Here is a 17,454-nt window from a genome sequence, read left to right as displayed (position 1 = left end):
GAGATTTAATTCATAAAGATCAACCTTACTGCATTCAATAAATGCTCTGCTACGGAATGCTTGTCGAAAAATGAGGACAGTGATTTTTTAGCGTATTGTCTTAGAATGTATATGTGCTTGTTAAAGTTTTAGAGATAAATTTAGACCTTGCCTTTAAATAAAATCAACGCAGTGTTGTTTGCTCTTATAATTGAACTGTCAGGTTTGAGAACAGCACTAGTAAATGAGTTAGGGTCTTACTAACCAGGAGCTGGCCAGATAGGACTACAGGTTTTCTAACATAGTGACTGGTGCCAGATTGCCTGGCGTTGCCTCCAGGTTCCAGCACTTACCCGATGGCAAGCTGTTCTACCATTCCGTGTCTCTGTTTGCTCCTATGTAAAACTGAATAATCTCTCTCAGAGGGCTTTTTTAAGGATGAAATTATTTATTGCAAGTAAAACCCTTAAAAAAGTGCCTGGCACACAGTAAGCGCTCAGTAAATATTGGCTACTCTTGTTGCTCCATTTCCGTAGCTGTAATGCACTCATTCATTCAGTGAATGTTGAGTGCCAGCTTGTTCGGTAAATGTTCGTTTTAGATCACTGCTAGCGGCTGACACTGACACGAAGGTGAAATAAGGCAATGTTGTTGCCTCCAGGGAACTTTTCGTTTAAGTGGAGAAACAAAATAAATATACAGCGAATTACGGAACTGCTGATGAGGTTTGGGGGCCCACGTGGTTTGTTAGAGCAGGTGGTATTTGAGCTGGACTTTCCAGGAATGGGTAGAATTTCAAAAAGTGAGGTCAGGAAAGGTTCAAGGCAGGAGCTAGAATGATTTTAGTTTCAGATGGCTCTGGCGGTGGCAAATGTCTGGGACATGGTTTGGAATAAAATTGAGAATAGGTATCAGGCCTTGAAACAGATTTACTAAGCAGTAGTTAGTAATTTAAAGTTGTTCAGCAGCAAAGTGGTGAGTTTAATCCACCAAGGGTATTTAGGATGGGTTGGTAACTGGAGATAGGAATGCTAATTAGATTGTTGGTATGGCCGAGGTATGAGAAGAAATATCGTATTTGCTGTCGACCGGCTCGAGATAATGGAGGGTGACCTCGTTTTGGAGTAGTCAGCTGGAAATAGCGGTCTTATTCTGTTGGGATATAATCTGATGATACTCTGTTGGGAACCAGGCCATAGATTTGAGAGTTGCCTCGATAGAGTTTTATACGCTGTGTGCAGTTGAATGTGTTCTCATGACGGAAAGGAAGCTAAAAGCTAAAATTTGGATTTTCCTCTTGCCTTTTTCTAGAGGTTGCCAAAACAAAGCCGCGTCATGCCATGAAGCGGAAGCGGACAGCAGATAAGTCCACCAGTACCAGTGACCCTGTGATTGAGGATGACCATGTGCAGGTGAAGGAAAAAACCCCACTTAACTTTCAGTTCAGCCAAGTTCCTGAATAATGACTAAAGTTTCCATCTTTGTAATTTTTTTGCCCTAAAAGAAGAAATTGGTAACAGCTGCTTCTTAACTTGTGCCAGTGAAAACATTTAAGCTTTAAAAAAAAAAAAATCTGCAGAAAGACACATCTTTTAAAATGTTTCTTCTCGTAGGTCCTTGTATTAAAATCCAAAAATCTTGTTGGAGTCACTATGACCAACTGTGGAATCACAGATCTTGTGTTAAAGGACTGTCCCAAGATGATGTTCATCCATGGTATGTATTTAGGCCTGTGTCATACAGAAGCATCACGAGGGAGCTTAAAGCATTAAGGACTCACTCATGAGTACTACAGTAACACTTCTTAATTTTTTTCAAAGGAATCATTACGTTGGATTCTTTCTAATTCTGTCCTTGTTCTGTAGTTCTCAAGCAGTTCCTCCGTAGTGTCTGTGAGGGAGCACGTGCAGAGACTTCGTCTTTTAAAACAGCCCCTCCTTTGCTTTCCTCCAAATGGTAATTGCTACTTGATCTGACAGAGTAGATTCACAACATGGGTTGGCCTTGGAGTTACGCAGATCTCAGCTTGAATCCTGTCTCTACTGGTTGCCACGCTGTATCATGTTCATGTTTTGTGTTCGTGTTTTTGTGGGGACTGCACCTTATGTGCTTAATGGCTCTAGAATTGATTGACATCGTCGTCGATCAGAACCTCAGTTCCTGGCACATTATCCTTAGTCCAGACTTCTCCTTTCAGTCCCATTGTCCTGCGTTACCAATCCCATCAGCCCCGACCGTCTCTACTCATGCCTTTAATCTGCGTCCTTCAGTACTTTTCTACTTACATACGTATTGACCTCTGAACAAGTAAGAGGGTAGGGTATTATTTTGTGTGAGCTTTTAGAATTTCAGATCTGTGGTATGTGCATTTCTCTATTTTCACTCAAAATTATGTTTTTGATACCTATCCATGCAGAATTATGAAGATACGACATGTTTTTTGCCTTGCTCAAGTTATATATTCTCTGTGTTCCATTTTTTTCAATTTGTGAAGTGTACATAATTATGCCCACCCTATAAACACATTTTTGTGAAGAGTAAGTACAATAAGTGCGTGTGTGTCCATGTGTGTATGTACGCATATACGTAGTGGAGGGTCTGACCTCTAACTAAAAGCTTACCTTATGTTAGCTTGTATTATATTTGTACTGCAGTATTAGGGGCTTTCTTTTCTTTGCACTTCTGTGTTACTACTAGTAAGCAAAGCAAGGAAATCCTTCCCAAACAGTTTGTCATACACTAGGAGAATCCCAGAAAGAAGAGATTAAAAAAACTAAGATTGAAACACTACCTCTCTCCTGAATTCTAGAAAGTTCTAGACCCTATGTTCATCCTTAAGATGTGGTACTTTACTCCATTCCAGTCAATGAAGTCTTAAAATGTCTACTAAGTGACCATCTCCTGCTGGACTTTCCTCCTAAAACAGAATCGGGGCCCTGCAGAAGCCCAGAGGTCATAACAGCAGGAGAGCCCAACCTGGCTTAAGGCAACATATCAGCACTCTTCCCTCTGAGGTCTGAGAATCTGCCTTGCAGCCTTTCAGCTGCTTTCACTTCTATTTTCTCTGTTCATCTCTTGGAGAATCTGACTGCTTTTCACCTCTGTGCACTTGACTCTGAGGATTCATTCTCTCCATAGCTTCTCTAAACCTAAGTGATGGATCACATGGCCTCAGGCCCTGCCTTTTGTTTGCCCTTAAACCGAATTGTTTAGCTCAGCTTATTGCGAGACCAGGGATCCTAGATAAGTAGCTCCCCTAGACACCTGCTGATTGAGTTACTGGTAGGCGAGATGACTAATGAGGTCCGAACTGACCTCAGCCTTGTCTGGTTTTACAGTGCAGAGCCACTGACCCCTTATAGCCATCTGGTCCTCTCTCTTTTCCTCCTTTCTGATCGCCTGCCCTGCTTCCCCTTCCTCCTGCCAGGTCACAGAAGGAGAAAATGAGTCAGAAAGGCAGAGATTTGCTTCGCCCTCCAACATCAAGTTAGTTACAGGGCTAGATTGCTCAGGAAGGTGATGACATTGTGTCAAGGAGGTTAGAGAAGATGTCTTTATGAAATGTTGAAGAGATCAAGCATATCAGCCTTATGGTTTTATCATGTCTTCCGTCTGATTCTCCCTTGAGTTGGACCAGGTTGAAATCTATAGTAAAAATTGGATCAGAATGAACTTTGAGATTAAAAAAACAAGGAGCGGGCTATTTTTCTGAAGTTAGCATACTATTACAGTTAAGTGCATTTATCGTAGAGCAACTGTTTTTCTCTATAACCTGACACGTGTTAAGCAGGGAGCATATATAATCATGTTTCAGGCCAGCATTTTTAGTAGAACTCTCTGCGGTGACGGAAGTGTTCTGTATCAGCACTGTTTGGTATGGTAACCACTGGCCCCATGTGACTATTGAACACTTGAACTGTGGCTAATGCCTGAGGAACTAAATTGTTAATTTTAATACATTTTAGTTAGTAGAAGTTTAAAAAGCTACAGGTGGCTAGCGCCTACCACATTGGACTACACAGCTTCAGACCAAAATATCCAAAAATTTTGGGTCTTTTAAGGTTTTGCTTTTATGCTTATGATAGGAATTAAAATCAACTCTGCCCATTCGTACGGGTGACTGTGTGATCATATTTGTAAATCATTCTAGGTTTATTTGAACATTACCCATTAAAGCTGTATAATTTAATAGTTAGCATCATTCATTCTTTTCAATAAATATTTTCTAAACAGTTGCTATGTTTAGGGAAGTTATTCTCTGGAACATAGACTCCTTGCCAGTAAAATCTTAGATAGGAAAAAGTACCTTGACATTCCTTCACCATCTTTTGAACAGGACAGAATGACATTTTCTTTCTTCCTTTCTTCCTTTCTTTCTTTCTTTTCTTTCTTTCTTAACAATTTTATTTATTTGAGAGGGAGCGCACGCACACGAGCACCAACAGGTGGGGGAGAGGGAGAGAGAATCCCAAGCAGACTCCACACTGGGTGGAGAGCCCGATGTGGAGCTCAGTGTCCCAACCCAGAGATCACAACCGGAGCTGAAACCAAGAGTCGGACGCTTAACTGACTGAGCCACCCAGGCGCCCCATGACATTTTCAAATCATTTTGATAACTGTTGTACTTTGTGACAGTACTTGCCCTAGGTTAGAGATGTTCCCGTCTGCAGTATTTGTTGCTAATGTAAGTTGGCCCCGTCCTCCAAAAATGATTCCAGATGGGCTATACGCGGCTATGTTATTTTGTACAAAGTATTTGTAGAGCTCACCCTTGTTTTCGTTTTGCAGCTACCAGGTGCAGGGTACTGAAACATTTAAAAGTAGAAAATGCGCCGATCGTGAATCGCTTCGACTACGCACAGTGCAAGAAACTGAACATGGATCAAGTACTCGATCAGATTCTGAGGATGCCTCCCGAGAGGAACCGCATCATATACCTGCGCCCAATGCAGCAGGTAACCGGCTCGCTCCGCTCTTTTCGGAGGAGTAGTGCAGTGGCTTTTTTTTCTTTTTTTTAGTCTTCTACCTTTTTGGACTCAATTTATTGATTTGCTCAACGTGTAGTAATGAGTCTTTCCATTCTACACAGTGCTTTTCACCAGGCTAGACGACCTTGCCAGTCTTCGTCCTTAATGCTTCTCTGGTTGATTTGTGTGGGTTTTTAGCAAGCTAGATGATGAGGGCAGTTGTTATCTAAGTCTTTATACTTATGAAAAGTTGCCTGTGCTTAAGAGCACAGACTGGTTTCAGACTGCCTGATTCAAGTTCTCGATCACTGACCGGGAGCAGATTACTTTCACTTCTTTGTCTTATTTCTTCATCTGTAAAATTAGAATAAAGACCTACACTTATGATAGTTAATATATGTAAAGTACCAGAACAGTTGGTGGCATGTAGTAAGTCGTCCTATGATAGCTGCTGTTAATATTATTAAGAGGAAACTTTTTATCGTTATCTGCATAAGAAGATGAATATTGGCTGAACCTATTATAGTCATCATTTCACAATATATGTAAATCCGACTGTCATGCTGTATGCCTGAAACGTACACAGTGATGTATGTTGGTTACTTCTCAATAAACCTGGGAGGAAAAAAGAGCAAACGTTGTATGTAGACTCTGCTTGGTGCCAAAATAAAGTTTAAAGGAAAGAGTAATTAGTCGTTGCAATCAGTGTTTAAGCCTGGCCGCAAAAGATTCATTTCAACAAACAAATCTGTTGTCTGTTATTTTCTGGGGTTGAAGAATACATAGGGCATCATCCCTCTCTCGAGAAGTTTGCCTTTCCAGTAGGAGGTAGACATGTATGCCGCTAAGATGGTAAGATGGGATTCCCAAGTAGAGACGGGGGAGAGGACACCATGAGAAGAAGGCAAGTGAACAGAGGCTACAAGGGGGCAAGGGAATGTGTTCTGTCTTTAGGATTGGCAGTAGGCCAGTTTGAATAGAGTGTATAGAATTCTACACATTTGCAGCTCTGTAATGCAGCCGGCACTTAAACCTATGGACATACTCAGAAGGGGATCCCGGGGGTCAGTCACCTCCATCAGGATTCCCGACTTCAGTGGGTATTTATAGAACAGTGACATGTAAATCAGCAGGCTTGCTGAGAAGAATTTTACCAAGCCCCATTCCCAGCATGGCAGTCTGTGTTCGGGACTGAATGTGACTGTTTGATTTTCAGATCCGCCAAAGATTTTAAAACTGAGGTCCCAAAGAAAGATCATTCATGCTCTAAGGAGATAGATTTCCAAGGTGTTCTCTTCCGTGGTCCAAAGCCCTGTCTGTGATGTCTTCCCCAGGTGGACACACTGACCCTGGAGCAGAAGCTGTTTAGTGGTCCCTACCCCTATCACATCTGCATTATCCATGAATTCAGTAACCCTCCCAATGTCCGGAACAAGGTGCGCATCCGCAGCTGGATGGACACCATAGCGAACATCAACCAGTAAGTAATCTGCGGCCCCTGAAGGTCTTCGCCGTCATGTCCCGCAGCAGGGGTCTCGGGAACAAATCGGTTGTTGTTTGTTGGAAATGATTTTGTCTGAGCTTTTCAGGCACTGAAACATATGACATGTAAAAAAACGGAGGGAAATGAGTACTTAAAACTAAAAAGCATGCATATATATTTGTAACTTTATTTCTAAACCTAGAGAAAAATTGCAGGAACAGACCATACACGTACATGGACTTCATTCCTTTAGCCCCAGTGCTTGGAAAAGAGAAATGAAATTAAAGATCTTAAAACTTAATGTTTTACATCATCAGAAAGTTGGACTTTTTATGCATTTGTTATATAAATGCTTTATTTAGCACCTTATACACACAAGACATTTGATTAGAGAGTGGCTTGCTTTCTTTTCCTGACAGGATTTTGAAGATAGCGAGGAAAGTAATTTTGACCTGACTAGATATGTATCCTCTAGTGTTCTGCTTCTGTTAGCGATTTAATATCTTGTTTGAGATGTTCGTTAGAATCTAGGCCCAGTACAACTTTGACAGGTCCTTTCTACCCCACACCCCAACATCGTTTCCAGTTTTGTAATTTTTATGTAATTTTTCCTGTTGCCTCCAGAGAACTCATTAAGTATGAATTCTTCCCTGAAGCCACACGAAGTGAAGATGATTTAAAGAAATACCCCAAGTACCCCTGGGGTAGAGAGATCTATACTTTAGAAGGTGAGCATTGACCGGTGGTGGAGCTAGGCCGCGGGAGGGTAGGAAGGGGGCCCTACGGTTCTTCAGGGTGGTGGTGTCTTGCGTATCTGCACGTAGCACTGACCAGATAAATACTGCTCTCCCTCCGTGACTCTTCAGCGTCCCCCACATCGTCCAAAGCAGTGTTTCAACACAAAAAGTAGAGGAAAGTTGAAACCTGCTACAGTTCGTGAGTTGGAAGTAACTTTAGGGCACTGTCTCAACCTCTTTTATTGAGAGAGAGGGAGAAACCGAGGCTTACTGAAATCGAAGGGTGACCGAGAGCCCGTGACCTAATAGCGGCAGGGGTAGAGTCGGAGCCCGCCCCTCCTGGTCCAGCACTTCTTCACCCACGACGGATGCACATTTTACAGTCTGCCTACACAGTACTGCAGTGTTTGGCCCTGTTCTTTCTTCCACACCAGCAGCACTGTTAATGTGTCTTCTTCTTTTAGGGGTTGTGGACGGAGCTCCATATTCCATGATCTCGGACTTCCCTTGGTTGAGATCATTGCGGGCCGCAGAACCCAACAGCTTCGCCAGATATGATTTTGAAGATGATGAAGAAAGTAATTATGGCCTGAGTTGATTTATATTCTCTAGTTGGAGTATATCCTACTGTGTTAGATACTTAGTATTTTGTTGTGAGTTAAAAGCAGTGTAGCCTTTACATTGCTTCCTGTATAAATGTGGGATTTTTTTTATTTAAAATTTTTTTTAAATGTTATTTAAATTCAATTAACATATAACGTATTACTGGTTTCAGAGGTAGAGTTCAGCGATGCATCAGTTGCCTATAACACCCAGTGCTCATTACATCACGTGCCCTCCTTAGTGCCCATCACCCAGTGACCCTATCTCCCACCCACTTCCCCTCCAGCAACCCTCAGCTTGTTTCCTAGAGTTAAGAGTCTCTTATGGTTTGTGTCCCTCTCTGATTTCATATTTTATTTTTCCCTCACTTCCCCTATGATCCACTGTTTTCTTAAATTCCACATATCATGTGAAATCACATGATAATTGTCTTTCTCTGATTGACTTATTTCACTCAGCAATAATACCCTCTAGTTCCATCCACATCTTTGCAAATGGTAGTATTTCATTTTTTTGATGACCCATATTCCATTGTATATACATACGACATCTTCTTTATTTATCTGTCAAAAACAAACAAACAAAAATAGAGCTACCCTACAACCCAGTAATTGCACTAGTAGGTATTGACCCAAAGGCTACAAGCATAGTGATCTGAAGGGCCAACTTTATAGCAGCATGTCCACAATAGCCAAACTGTAGAGAGAGCCCAGATGCTCGTATATGTGTTTTTTTTGTTTGTTTTTTTGTTGCTATTTGGTTCTCCGCCCGCAAATAGCAGCTCTTAATTTCTCCAGTAGTAAGTTGGCTTACTGTGGATGTATAGTGATCGGTGAGCAGGAGTCCTTGAGACAGATTTTTCTACCCAGATGTTTTTATTACCTAAAAGTTTTATAATTTTCTTACTCTTTAAGAGTTTTGTCAGCTATATTGTTTTGAAATTCTTCCATTTACACGAATGATGATTATTCTCCTTATGAACCGCTTCTCATTGGCTACCATGGAGGAACTTAAAATTCAGGTGTAGATATTTGGGGAGAAACTTGAAGGATCTTTTGAGTGGACTTCTGGGTGTTGGCGCACTTGAACATCCATTTGTAGGAAGTTTTAAAAACATACTTTATGAAGAAACCGATTTGGAAAACTGCACGTACGTGAATATATGACCAGCCTGTCTGGTGGTGCATCGTCACGTTGGGCCTTTAATCGTGTGTGCTGTCCAAGGCACCAGACGTGGGCGGTAGCGTGGCACGTGTAACGGGGGGGCCAGTCCAGGAACTACACCTCATTCATCACATTACAGCAGATAGGCTTTTCTCCAGCACTAGTTTCACCAGTGACTTCCAAATGACTGTCATAATCCTACATGTTTCCCCTTTACTTTCTCATTTCCAAGGCACCATCTATGCTCCTCGAAGGAAAGGGCAGCTGTCTGCAGACATCTGCATGGAAACAATAGGAGAAGAAATCTCCGAGATGCGTCAGATGAAGAAGGGTGTGTTTCAGCGAGTAGTGGCCATTTTCATCCATTACTGTGATGTCAATGGGGAGCCGGTTGAAGATGACTACATTTGACCGGTTCTCCTACTTCCCAGGTATTCTGGCGGAAGCTGCTGGGGTGGCGCAGCTGCCCGCGAGTGCCGCAGGGATTCAGGGCATGCAGTTTGGAGGCCCTGGCACATTTTGGTATATAGGAGATGTATAAGGAACATTGAAGTTGTATACAGAGATCTGTACATAGAGGAAATATACAAAGACGATTCCTGAGGACCACCTTTATATCATATGTTTATACAGTTTAATTTAAGAATTCATTTTAATGAAGGCAGATAATTGGAAAGAGTTCATTTTGTTCATTTTTCCTGACTTAGCTCATAAAGTGTCACTTTTTGGCTGAGCCCCCATTTACTCTATTCTTAATAATCATTGTCATCCCCTTAAATCTGTGCCTTTTTCTTCTCGAGCAAAGCTGTTTGAGTAAATCTGTTGAAGAGTCTTTGTGTCTTGTGTGCTTTTTTGTGTTATTATTAAAACCAACTAAAACCTATAGGAGGCAGCTTTATGTGTGTGTAAAAATGGTGGTTCTTTTTTCTCTTGGTATTAAAGTTGCCGTATTTCTTAAAATCAAATAAAAAGATTCATGAGTTTAAAAAAAAAATTGAGTTTGAGAGGGGAAATGGAAGTTTCCAAAGCATTTCTAGTTATTTATTTCCACATTCAATTGTGTATATGCTTTATCTTGAATATAAAAATAAAAGTTTATTAAAAACTTTTTTCTTGCCTTGGACCTGAATCCCTGTTTTTAAAGAAGAGTAGCAAATACCACAGAAAAGGAATGTGTAGAGTTGTGTCTAAGTAAGATTCCAGTGCAATCCAGTCTCTAATCGCTTTTTCTCTAAAATCCTGTTGCTGCAAGGTGTTCAACTTGTAGAGCTCTTATGTGGCCAAACACGGGAGAGCAGAATTTCCCAAAATACCTGGTCACCAGGAGATGGCCTTTCTCTTTCTCAGAAGAGAAATCACCCTGATGTGATCTATGCCACACTTTAGGGCCAGGGGTCAAGAGCAAAAGCTTTGAGAGCAACACCTGTGTTTGATGGATAGCTTTGCCACTTGCTAGCTGAGTGACCTCACAAATGACTTCAACTGAAGGTCTGTGGAAAAGTCTTGTCAACCCTTCCCAAATGGAGCATGTACTTACGGTCTCTGTGAGGTGTAAGGACCCTTAGAGACTGTTTCATTTACACAGGATTAATTGAAGCCCAGAGAGGGAAGATTTCTCACTTATGGTCAAGAACTGGTCAAGGCTAGTAGGACAAGAATTCAAGTGTCCGTCTGATTCCCACTGGGCTGCCTCCGTATCATCACATCTTACCTTATTTTTAACTCGGCCAATCTCCCTTTTAACTAAGAGTGTGTTGTGCTCTCCAGGTTAGAAAAGGCAGGAAACAAATTCTAAAACAAATTATATTTAAGTTAAAGGCGGGAAACAAATTCTAAAACATTCTAGATATTTCAAAATAATACAACTCCCCCAACTCTGAAGACTCATCGAAACCTGTTCTTTCAATGTAACTGTAATAACCAAATCATGTAAACAATGCTGAGATGGGCCGCTAGAGGCCACTGCTTCCTCACTTGTTCTTCCCTCGGGCTCCGCTAACCCGCTGCTAGAACAGGTACAGCAGGGAGCGCTAAGATCATTGCAAAGATGCCCAGACCGGAACAACTGAAAAACAAAACCATGAACTTGTTAGAAGGCCGTGTGTGTGGAATGAATGGCTGCACAGCTCTGCCCGACAGCAGGGGACAGCCCACTCTCTGTACAGGGCCAGACTGCAGTCCCTTCAGGCTTCACTGCGGCCGGTCACTGGGCTGTTGAGAGTGTGACCGCAGCCACAGAGGATATGTCAACACACGGGCCTGGCTGTGTTACAGTAAAACTTTATTTATGGACACAAATTTGAATTTCACATAATTTTCACATGTCAACAAAATATCTTCCCGTTTTCCGACCACTTTAGAAAGTAACAACCGTTCTTGCAGACTGGAGGACTTGGCCCCCAGGCCGTAGTGTGCTTGCCCACACCCGCCGTAGAGAATGGAGTTGTCCTGCTTGTCCATGCAATCGTGTGTCACCAACTTGTGCGGTGTCTGGCACATTTTTAAAAGGCCTTAACTGTTTGGCGGACGGATGACTGAACAATGTGTTAGAGATAATCGCGTCTGTCTCACGGTGCTGCCAGCTGTGAGCCCAAACGGTCCCTGGAGAGCACAGCTGCCCCATGGCTCTTACGGGGACTTCGCCGTGGGAATCAAGCCCTCAGATTCTGACTTCCTGGGATGACTGCCGGGTGACCTGGGGATGGCCACAGCCTCTACTCTGGGGGCTCCGTTTCCTCATTTGTAAAATGGTAACCAGGAATAACAGCCCATCCCACAGGGCAGTTCGGGAGGTGCAGTGAGAGCCTCCATAAACGGGGAAATGGGACACAAGTGGACAGAGCACTGCTTCCACTGTAATTCCCTTTATTAGGAAAGGGGTTTTTACTGCTCTTTCCATAACCTGTTCCTTCGACCATATTCCAGGACGGTAAGAAGCAGAGAGAACTGGTGAGCTCATGAAGAGGAAGTCATGATACCATGACTTGAAAGTGCCTCCCCGGGAGCCTGGGTGGCTCAGTGGGTTGAACGGCCTGCTCTTGATTTGAGTCAGGTCGTGAGATCGAGCCCCTGTTTTGGGCTCCACGCTCAGCGGGGAATCTGCTTTTCTCTGTCTCCCTCCCCCCAACCCAATGTGTGCACGCTCTCAAATCTTTAAAAAAAGTTCCGTGAAGGGCTTTGCGTACATCCTCATACTAATACTTTAAAGTGTGTCTGATCATTCTGTCCCCCGCTTTACTGTTGGGGAAATTAGAGTTGAGCGGGTTAAGTATCTTGTCAAAGGCACACATCCGAGAAGCAGCGGTAGCAGGATGCTGTCAGTCTGCCTGCAAAGCCCGTGTCACTGGGGCCAAGCGTCTCAGTCCCCGGAAGGGAAGCCCGCTGAGGCCCATGGAGGGCAGGCCTTCTCCGCATGGCAGCTGCCCCTTAACCGTGAACCCACTCCAGCTGCCCTTCGTGTGGTTGGCACAGTCCCAGAAAAACCGAGGCCGCTGGTTTTCTGATGCGGGCCTCACGTGCCCTGCTCAGCCCGAGAACCAACACTGCAAGCGGGGCGGCCTCTGTCGCATGGCATGGAGCACAGCAACCAAACAGAACGACGAAGAGTCGCACGTGTTGACGGAAAATGACATTTACGGTGTACCGCTGAAAAAGGCAAGTTGCAGCTCGTGATAAACAGCGTTATTTATAGACAAGAACGAAACAAGACCGGGTCTTATTATATGTACATTCATACACACGGAGATACACAGAGCACATTCTTGGGTTACATGAGCCAGGAGTACGAGCAGCTGCTTCTCGGGCGGGGAGGGGGTTGAGCCGGGGTCAAGCGGTGTTTTGCTCTATCTAGAGTTAGAACTTTTTATCATGGGAACGGACTGCATCAATACATTATCTGTGTATGCACCATTTATGTGGCCTAAAAATATATAATTTGTATATTTAGAAACAAATTTAAAGAGAAGGAGGAAAGCACTCTGTTAGAATGGAGTGACCTCAAGTGTTTTCGGCCCTGACTCCTATGTCCTTGGGCAAATCACCTTCCCTGACAATGTGGGCCTCCTTTTCTAGAATATGCTGTCAGTAACCCCTCCCTGCAGGCTACCGTGAGAGGCTCAGGGACCTGTCGTTGGGAGAATAGAAACTGTGAAGTGCCCGCAGTGGTGAGCTCCTGGGCCAGAGGGGCCTATCCAGAGAGCGCTCCAGGTTCCGCCACAACACGCGGCGAAGTCCAGCTGCCTGCCCCTGCAGCCGCTCCTCGTCCGCGCCCCCACGGAGGGTCTGAGATGCAAAAGACGCTCCGCGTCCGCGCCCCCACGGAGGGTCTGAGATGCAAAAGACGCTCCGCGTCCGCGCCCCCACGGAGGGTCTGAGATGCAAAAGACGCTCCGCGTCCGCGCCCCCACGGAGGGTCTGAGATGCAAAAGACGAGCGCGCATGCTCGCCTTGGCTCACGCTGCTCATTCTCGGGGTGTGCCGCTGGTTACTCAGTAGCCCGGCGGCTGAACACTGGAAAGAGTAAGAACGACCAATGCTGGAGCGCCCTTCCTCCCGACCAGTCGTCTCCTGGATTCCTCCCTTGTTTAAAAGCCCAAAGTGAGGCTCAGAGAGTGGAAGGGAACCAAAGAAGACACTAGAACAAGGGCCGGGCAGGGCTGCGCCCTGGAATAGGCAGGTCCCGGATTCCTCCCAGGCCCCAGGCTGCGGCAGAAGGGCACGGGCCACCCCGCTTGCTCGTACTCTCCGTGCGAGCGTGGAGTAAGCGAGTCCCGGTGAGGACGGTGTGCCCACGGCTGGGACTGCGGGCTGGACGATCAGCCGCCTGCGGCCGCACTCCACACACGCTTCCCGCCCTGGGGCCTGGGCTCGTCGCCAGACCCCTCAGCTGAGGTCGGCTCTGCTGCAAAGTGGGAGAAATCTGGGCGCTTCTTTCCTAAGGGTTTTATGAGAATTAAGATAATCTACGTAAAGCATTTACCACAGCGCCTAACAGAAAGGAGGTCATTAAATGTGAGCTTCTCTTAGTATTGCTACATTATTATTACAATTATTATTATTATTATTATTATTATTATTATTATTAACTAAGGTATGTTCTGGGGTGAGCTAAAAAAAGGCAGGGAAGGGAAAGGAGAAACAATCTGCATCAAATATAACGGCAATTAAAAATATCATCAGTTTCACTTTCCTTCTCTCTATGCTTCCCAAAGGTATCGAATTCCACTAGTGATTAACCACATTCACTCAGAAAGTTTGGAAGTTCCCCTCTGGTGACTTCTCTCACAGCCCTTCGCTGCTTCAGGTGCCCCCGGTCAGGTGGGGAATGGGCCCCCCTAGTCCTCCGCCACGCGGTCAGCCCCCTTTTAGACGCATAAGCACTGGGCTTAGGTTAGAACTTAAAAACCTTGTTTTGTTTTCATTTCTTTATCTCCATGGCTGCTTTCTATTTATGGCAAGTAATACTGATTTTCTATTCTGGGATTGATAGAAATGTTTCTAAAATAAGTTTATCTAAATGAAAACCTGAATTGACTTGAAGGAAAATATTAAGTAAATCGCAGTACAGGCAGGACCCATATTTGGGGAAAATCCTAATAGTGGCCCTTGCCATGCTGGAACACTCCCAACAATCCTACCGGCTCAGAGTTTTTCCATTTTGTGGGTGAGACAAGCAAGGCAAGGGCTGGTTGAGATTCAAAGCTGCATGCCGTCCCAAACCCAAGCCTTCAAGTCCATCCCCATTTGTTTCAATTGAAGCCAAACACTCGGCCTCGATTTCCTGGACTGAATGAAGAGATTGCCAATGATGGCTTCAAAAGGTAAATGCGCTCGTCTTCTCCGCCCCCAAGACCAGCTGTTACAAGGAAGGACACTGACCAGAGCGGAGGACGGTAACAGAAAGACAAAAGCAACACTGATCTCTCCCTGGGGAAAAGTGCAACACCAAAGAGAAAAACAGGCAGACAGCACAGGACCAAGAGAACATTACTTTGTTCTTACTCGAGGACAATATCGAGGGCAGTTTAGTTACAGCCACTCCCGGCCCCTCCCCAGTTCCCCTCCCCCATCCGCCCCACGCCCACCCCCCACTGCCCAGGTGGACGGCAGTTTGCTCCAGGACGGAGCCAGCGAGTACGCGAAGCGGAAGCAGTGGTGAGATGGGAAGCTGCAATCTGGGGAAGAACGGGTTTGTCTACAAACACACACTTGGGGGTCAGCTGAAGAAGTTGCTTTTGATCTCTCTCGCTTTCCGGGTGCCGCCCAGGAGCAGGACGGGGAGTTCGGGGCTTCTACCTGCACAGTCCGGCCAGCCGGAGAGTCAAGTGGAGAAGCAGCAGAGCTGGAGCCCCTCGATCCCAGGCGTGGGGGGTCTGGTTGCCACGCCCATCACCCCCGTGATTGTCCAGCCGATCTGGCAGATGTGGCCAGAGGTGCGCACGACACCCCCGCCCCCGTCCCTTGGAAGCGTCTCTTCTTGACACCTGGGCCTTCCTGGAAGAGGGTGGTCTTCTCAGAGAAAACAGCAGAGGAAGTCTCCTCCTTCCTCGGACGAGCTCTACATGTCTTCCTCCTCAGTCGTCCATACACACGTCTATGACCTGGAGTCCCAGAAGCCAGACCTCTAAGTACTGCCGGGCCAGCAGCCGTCTACACCGAGCACCTCCGGTCCCATCCTGTCAACTTCTGATGTGGCTATAGGGTGCGTCACCCACACCATCCCAGCCCTGGTCCAACAGGACAGCGAAGTCAGCTTGGGAGCCCTTCTCTGCAAAGGAGACCATGTTCTCGACAACGGCAAGGGCTTCTAGTTCCTCCATCACAGCTACTTCAGTGGTCCAGGGTGCTTGGGACCTCTGCGGACACCAGTCAGGGGCTGGCCCACAGAAGCGTGTCCCAAGAGTCCAGAAGATAATGGCCTCAGGTTATGGTAGGATCTCGTTTTCCCACACAGGCTGTCATCTGTGGATCCCTGTTGAATTCAAGTTACCACTGAACGTGGCAGACCTACCACTGAGAAATAATATTTTATGCAAGCAGATGAGTTTGCCAAGCTCCTGGGAAAAGAAGCATTTCATAGGGAACAAATCTTACCGGATGGATGCATGTGTGTGTGCGTCCGTGTATTCACGAATAGATACTGTCAACTTTGGGGACACTCAGCAAAGTTTACCAGCTGCCTCAAAGTGCTAAGCCTATTTCTCCTCATGATGACCGGTTCTCATGATCTCTTAGTCTTTCCCTAAGAAGTTCTTTGTGCTTTGAGATCAGAGACCTCATTCAGACAGCGTGGGAAGAACTCTGGACCCTGAATTCACTCAGCTCTGTTTTTTCCATGAAAAAGCATAGAAAGAAAAAGCAACAGTGAGGAGGCTTGTTAATCCTCCCCGGGAGGGTCCCATACGTGGGATGACCAGCCAGCCTCCTTTGCCTGGAACTGAGGGGCTTCCTGGGATGTGGGACTTGCGGTGCAAAAACCAGGGTGTCTGATCATCCTTCTCACGGTTTCTGGGGATGGAGAGAAGAGGGAGAGCCAGTGGGTTCTGCTTTCATGGATAAAATAGGTGATAAGGAGGCAACTGTGGCTTCTGGGATGATTAGGGAAGTGGGGTCAACGGATCAAGGACAAAGGCAAGGAGAACTGGTGAGGCTAGAAACTTTGGGCGCATCTTTATCTTGTAACCTCCCCGCCCCCCCAGCCAGCCACAGCGCTGTCCCCTGGGCGGGTCCCGAAGGACCAGCCACCCAGCTTCGCAGGAGGAGTTTTAGCAGCAGCCAAAAGAAAGGCAAACGGAAAAAAATTTGCCCTCGAGAGAGTTTCAACCTGGGGGGATCATTCGCCCCAGGATAAAGTGATTTGCTTGTAGCTTTGACAGCAGGGGAGCCTCTCCTGAGGGGCTTGGAGGAAGTGAGGTGCTAAAAGAGATGCAGAGCAATGGAGCCCCAGCAGCTTCACAGGCAGGGAGGGGCCAGTGAATTTTCCCAGGAAAGTAAGTTGGTTCATGATTATGTCTTTGCCCCAAGGAGCAAAGCACTTGGCCTGAGACCAAGCCCTGCCTCTGCGCAGGGTCCTGAAAGCCCCTAGAAGGTGTCTTATGGGAGCAAGTTGGTGTCTTCGCCAAATCTGAGTGGCAAGACCATCGTTAATCAGCATTCTCAGTGAAGGCTCCCTTTCCCACTGTCATGGAAGGAAAACGCATCAAGATTCATTTCACATGACCTCAGAGCCAGTATGCCTAGGAGAAAAATGTCCTCTTTAAACACACACACAAATGAGACCAACAGTAAAGATGCCTTTGGGTAATGGATCCCAGATCAAAACCTGAGCAGTTTCCAAATCTATCCCCAAGAAAAAAGAAGAGAGAAATGTTCAGATCTATCAACCGGAAAATATTGATGTTTCACTTGTCTGCTCTTTAGTGCTTCTGGGCAGACATCTTGGCATTGATATCAACTTGACTTCATTACAAGAGCCTTGATTAATTTACCCACCAAAGCATGTCCCAAAGACGGCTGCAATGGA

The 17,454-nt window shown here is 45.5% G+C and overlaps 1 protein-coding gene across 1 annotated transcript in view; it reads left to right on the top strand.

Moving 5' to 3' along the window:
* Positions 1-9,765, top strand: part of FBXO38 (F-box protein 38) — a 47,738-nt gene extending 37,973 nt beyond the window's left edge. The window contains 7 exon segments of the mRNA XM_040630435.1: positions 1,291-1,391; positions 1,593-1,695; positions 4,768-4,934; positions 6,281-6,426; positions 7,054-7,157; positions 7,631-7,744; positions 9,166-9,765. Coding sequence (XP_040486369.1) covers positions 1,291-1,391; positions 1,593-1,695; positions 4,768-4,934; positions 6,281-6,426; positions 7,054-7,157; positions 7,631-7,744; positions 9,166-9,344 — 914 coding nt within the window. The 3' untranslated portion in view covers positions 9,345-9,765.
* Positions 9,766-17,454: the final 7,689 nt, after the last annotated feature.

This window comes from Ursus maritimus, unplaced genomic scaffold, assembly GCF_017311325.1.
Source record: "Ursus maritimus isolate PB19 unplaced genomic scaffold, ASM1731132v1 scaffold_15, whole genome shotgun sequence".
In the NCBI taxonomy this organism is placed as follows: domain Eukaryota; kingdom Metazoa; phylum Chordata; class Mammalia; order Carnivora; family Ursidae; genus Ursus; species Ursus maritimus.
Note: the sequence above shows the minus strand (reverse complement) of the source record. Positions and strands in the feature narration are given on the sequence as shown.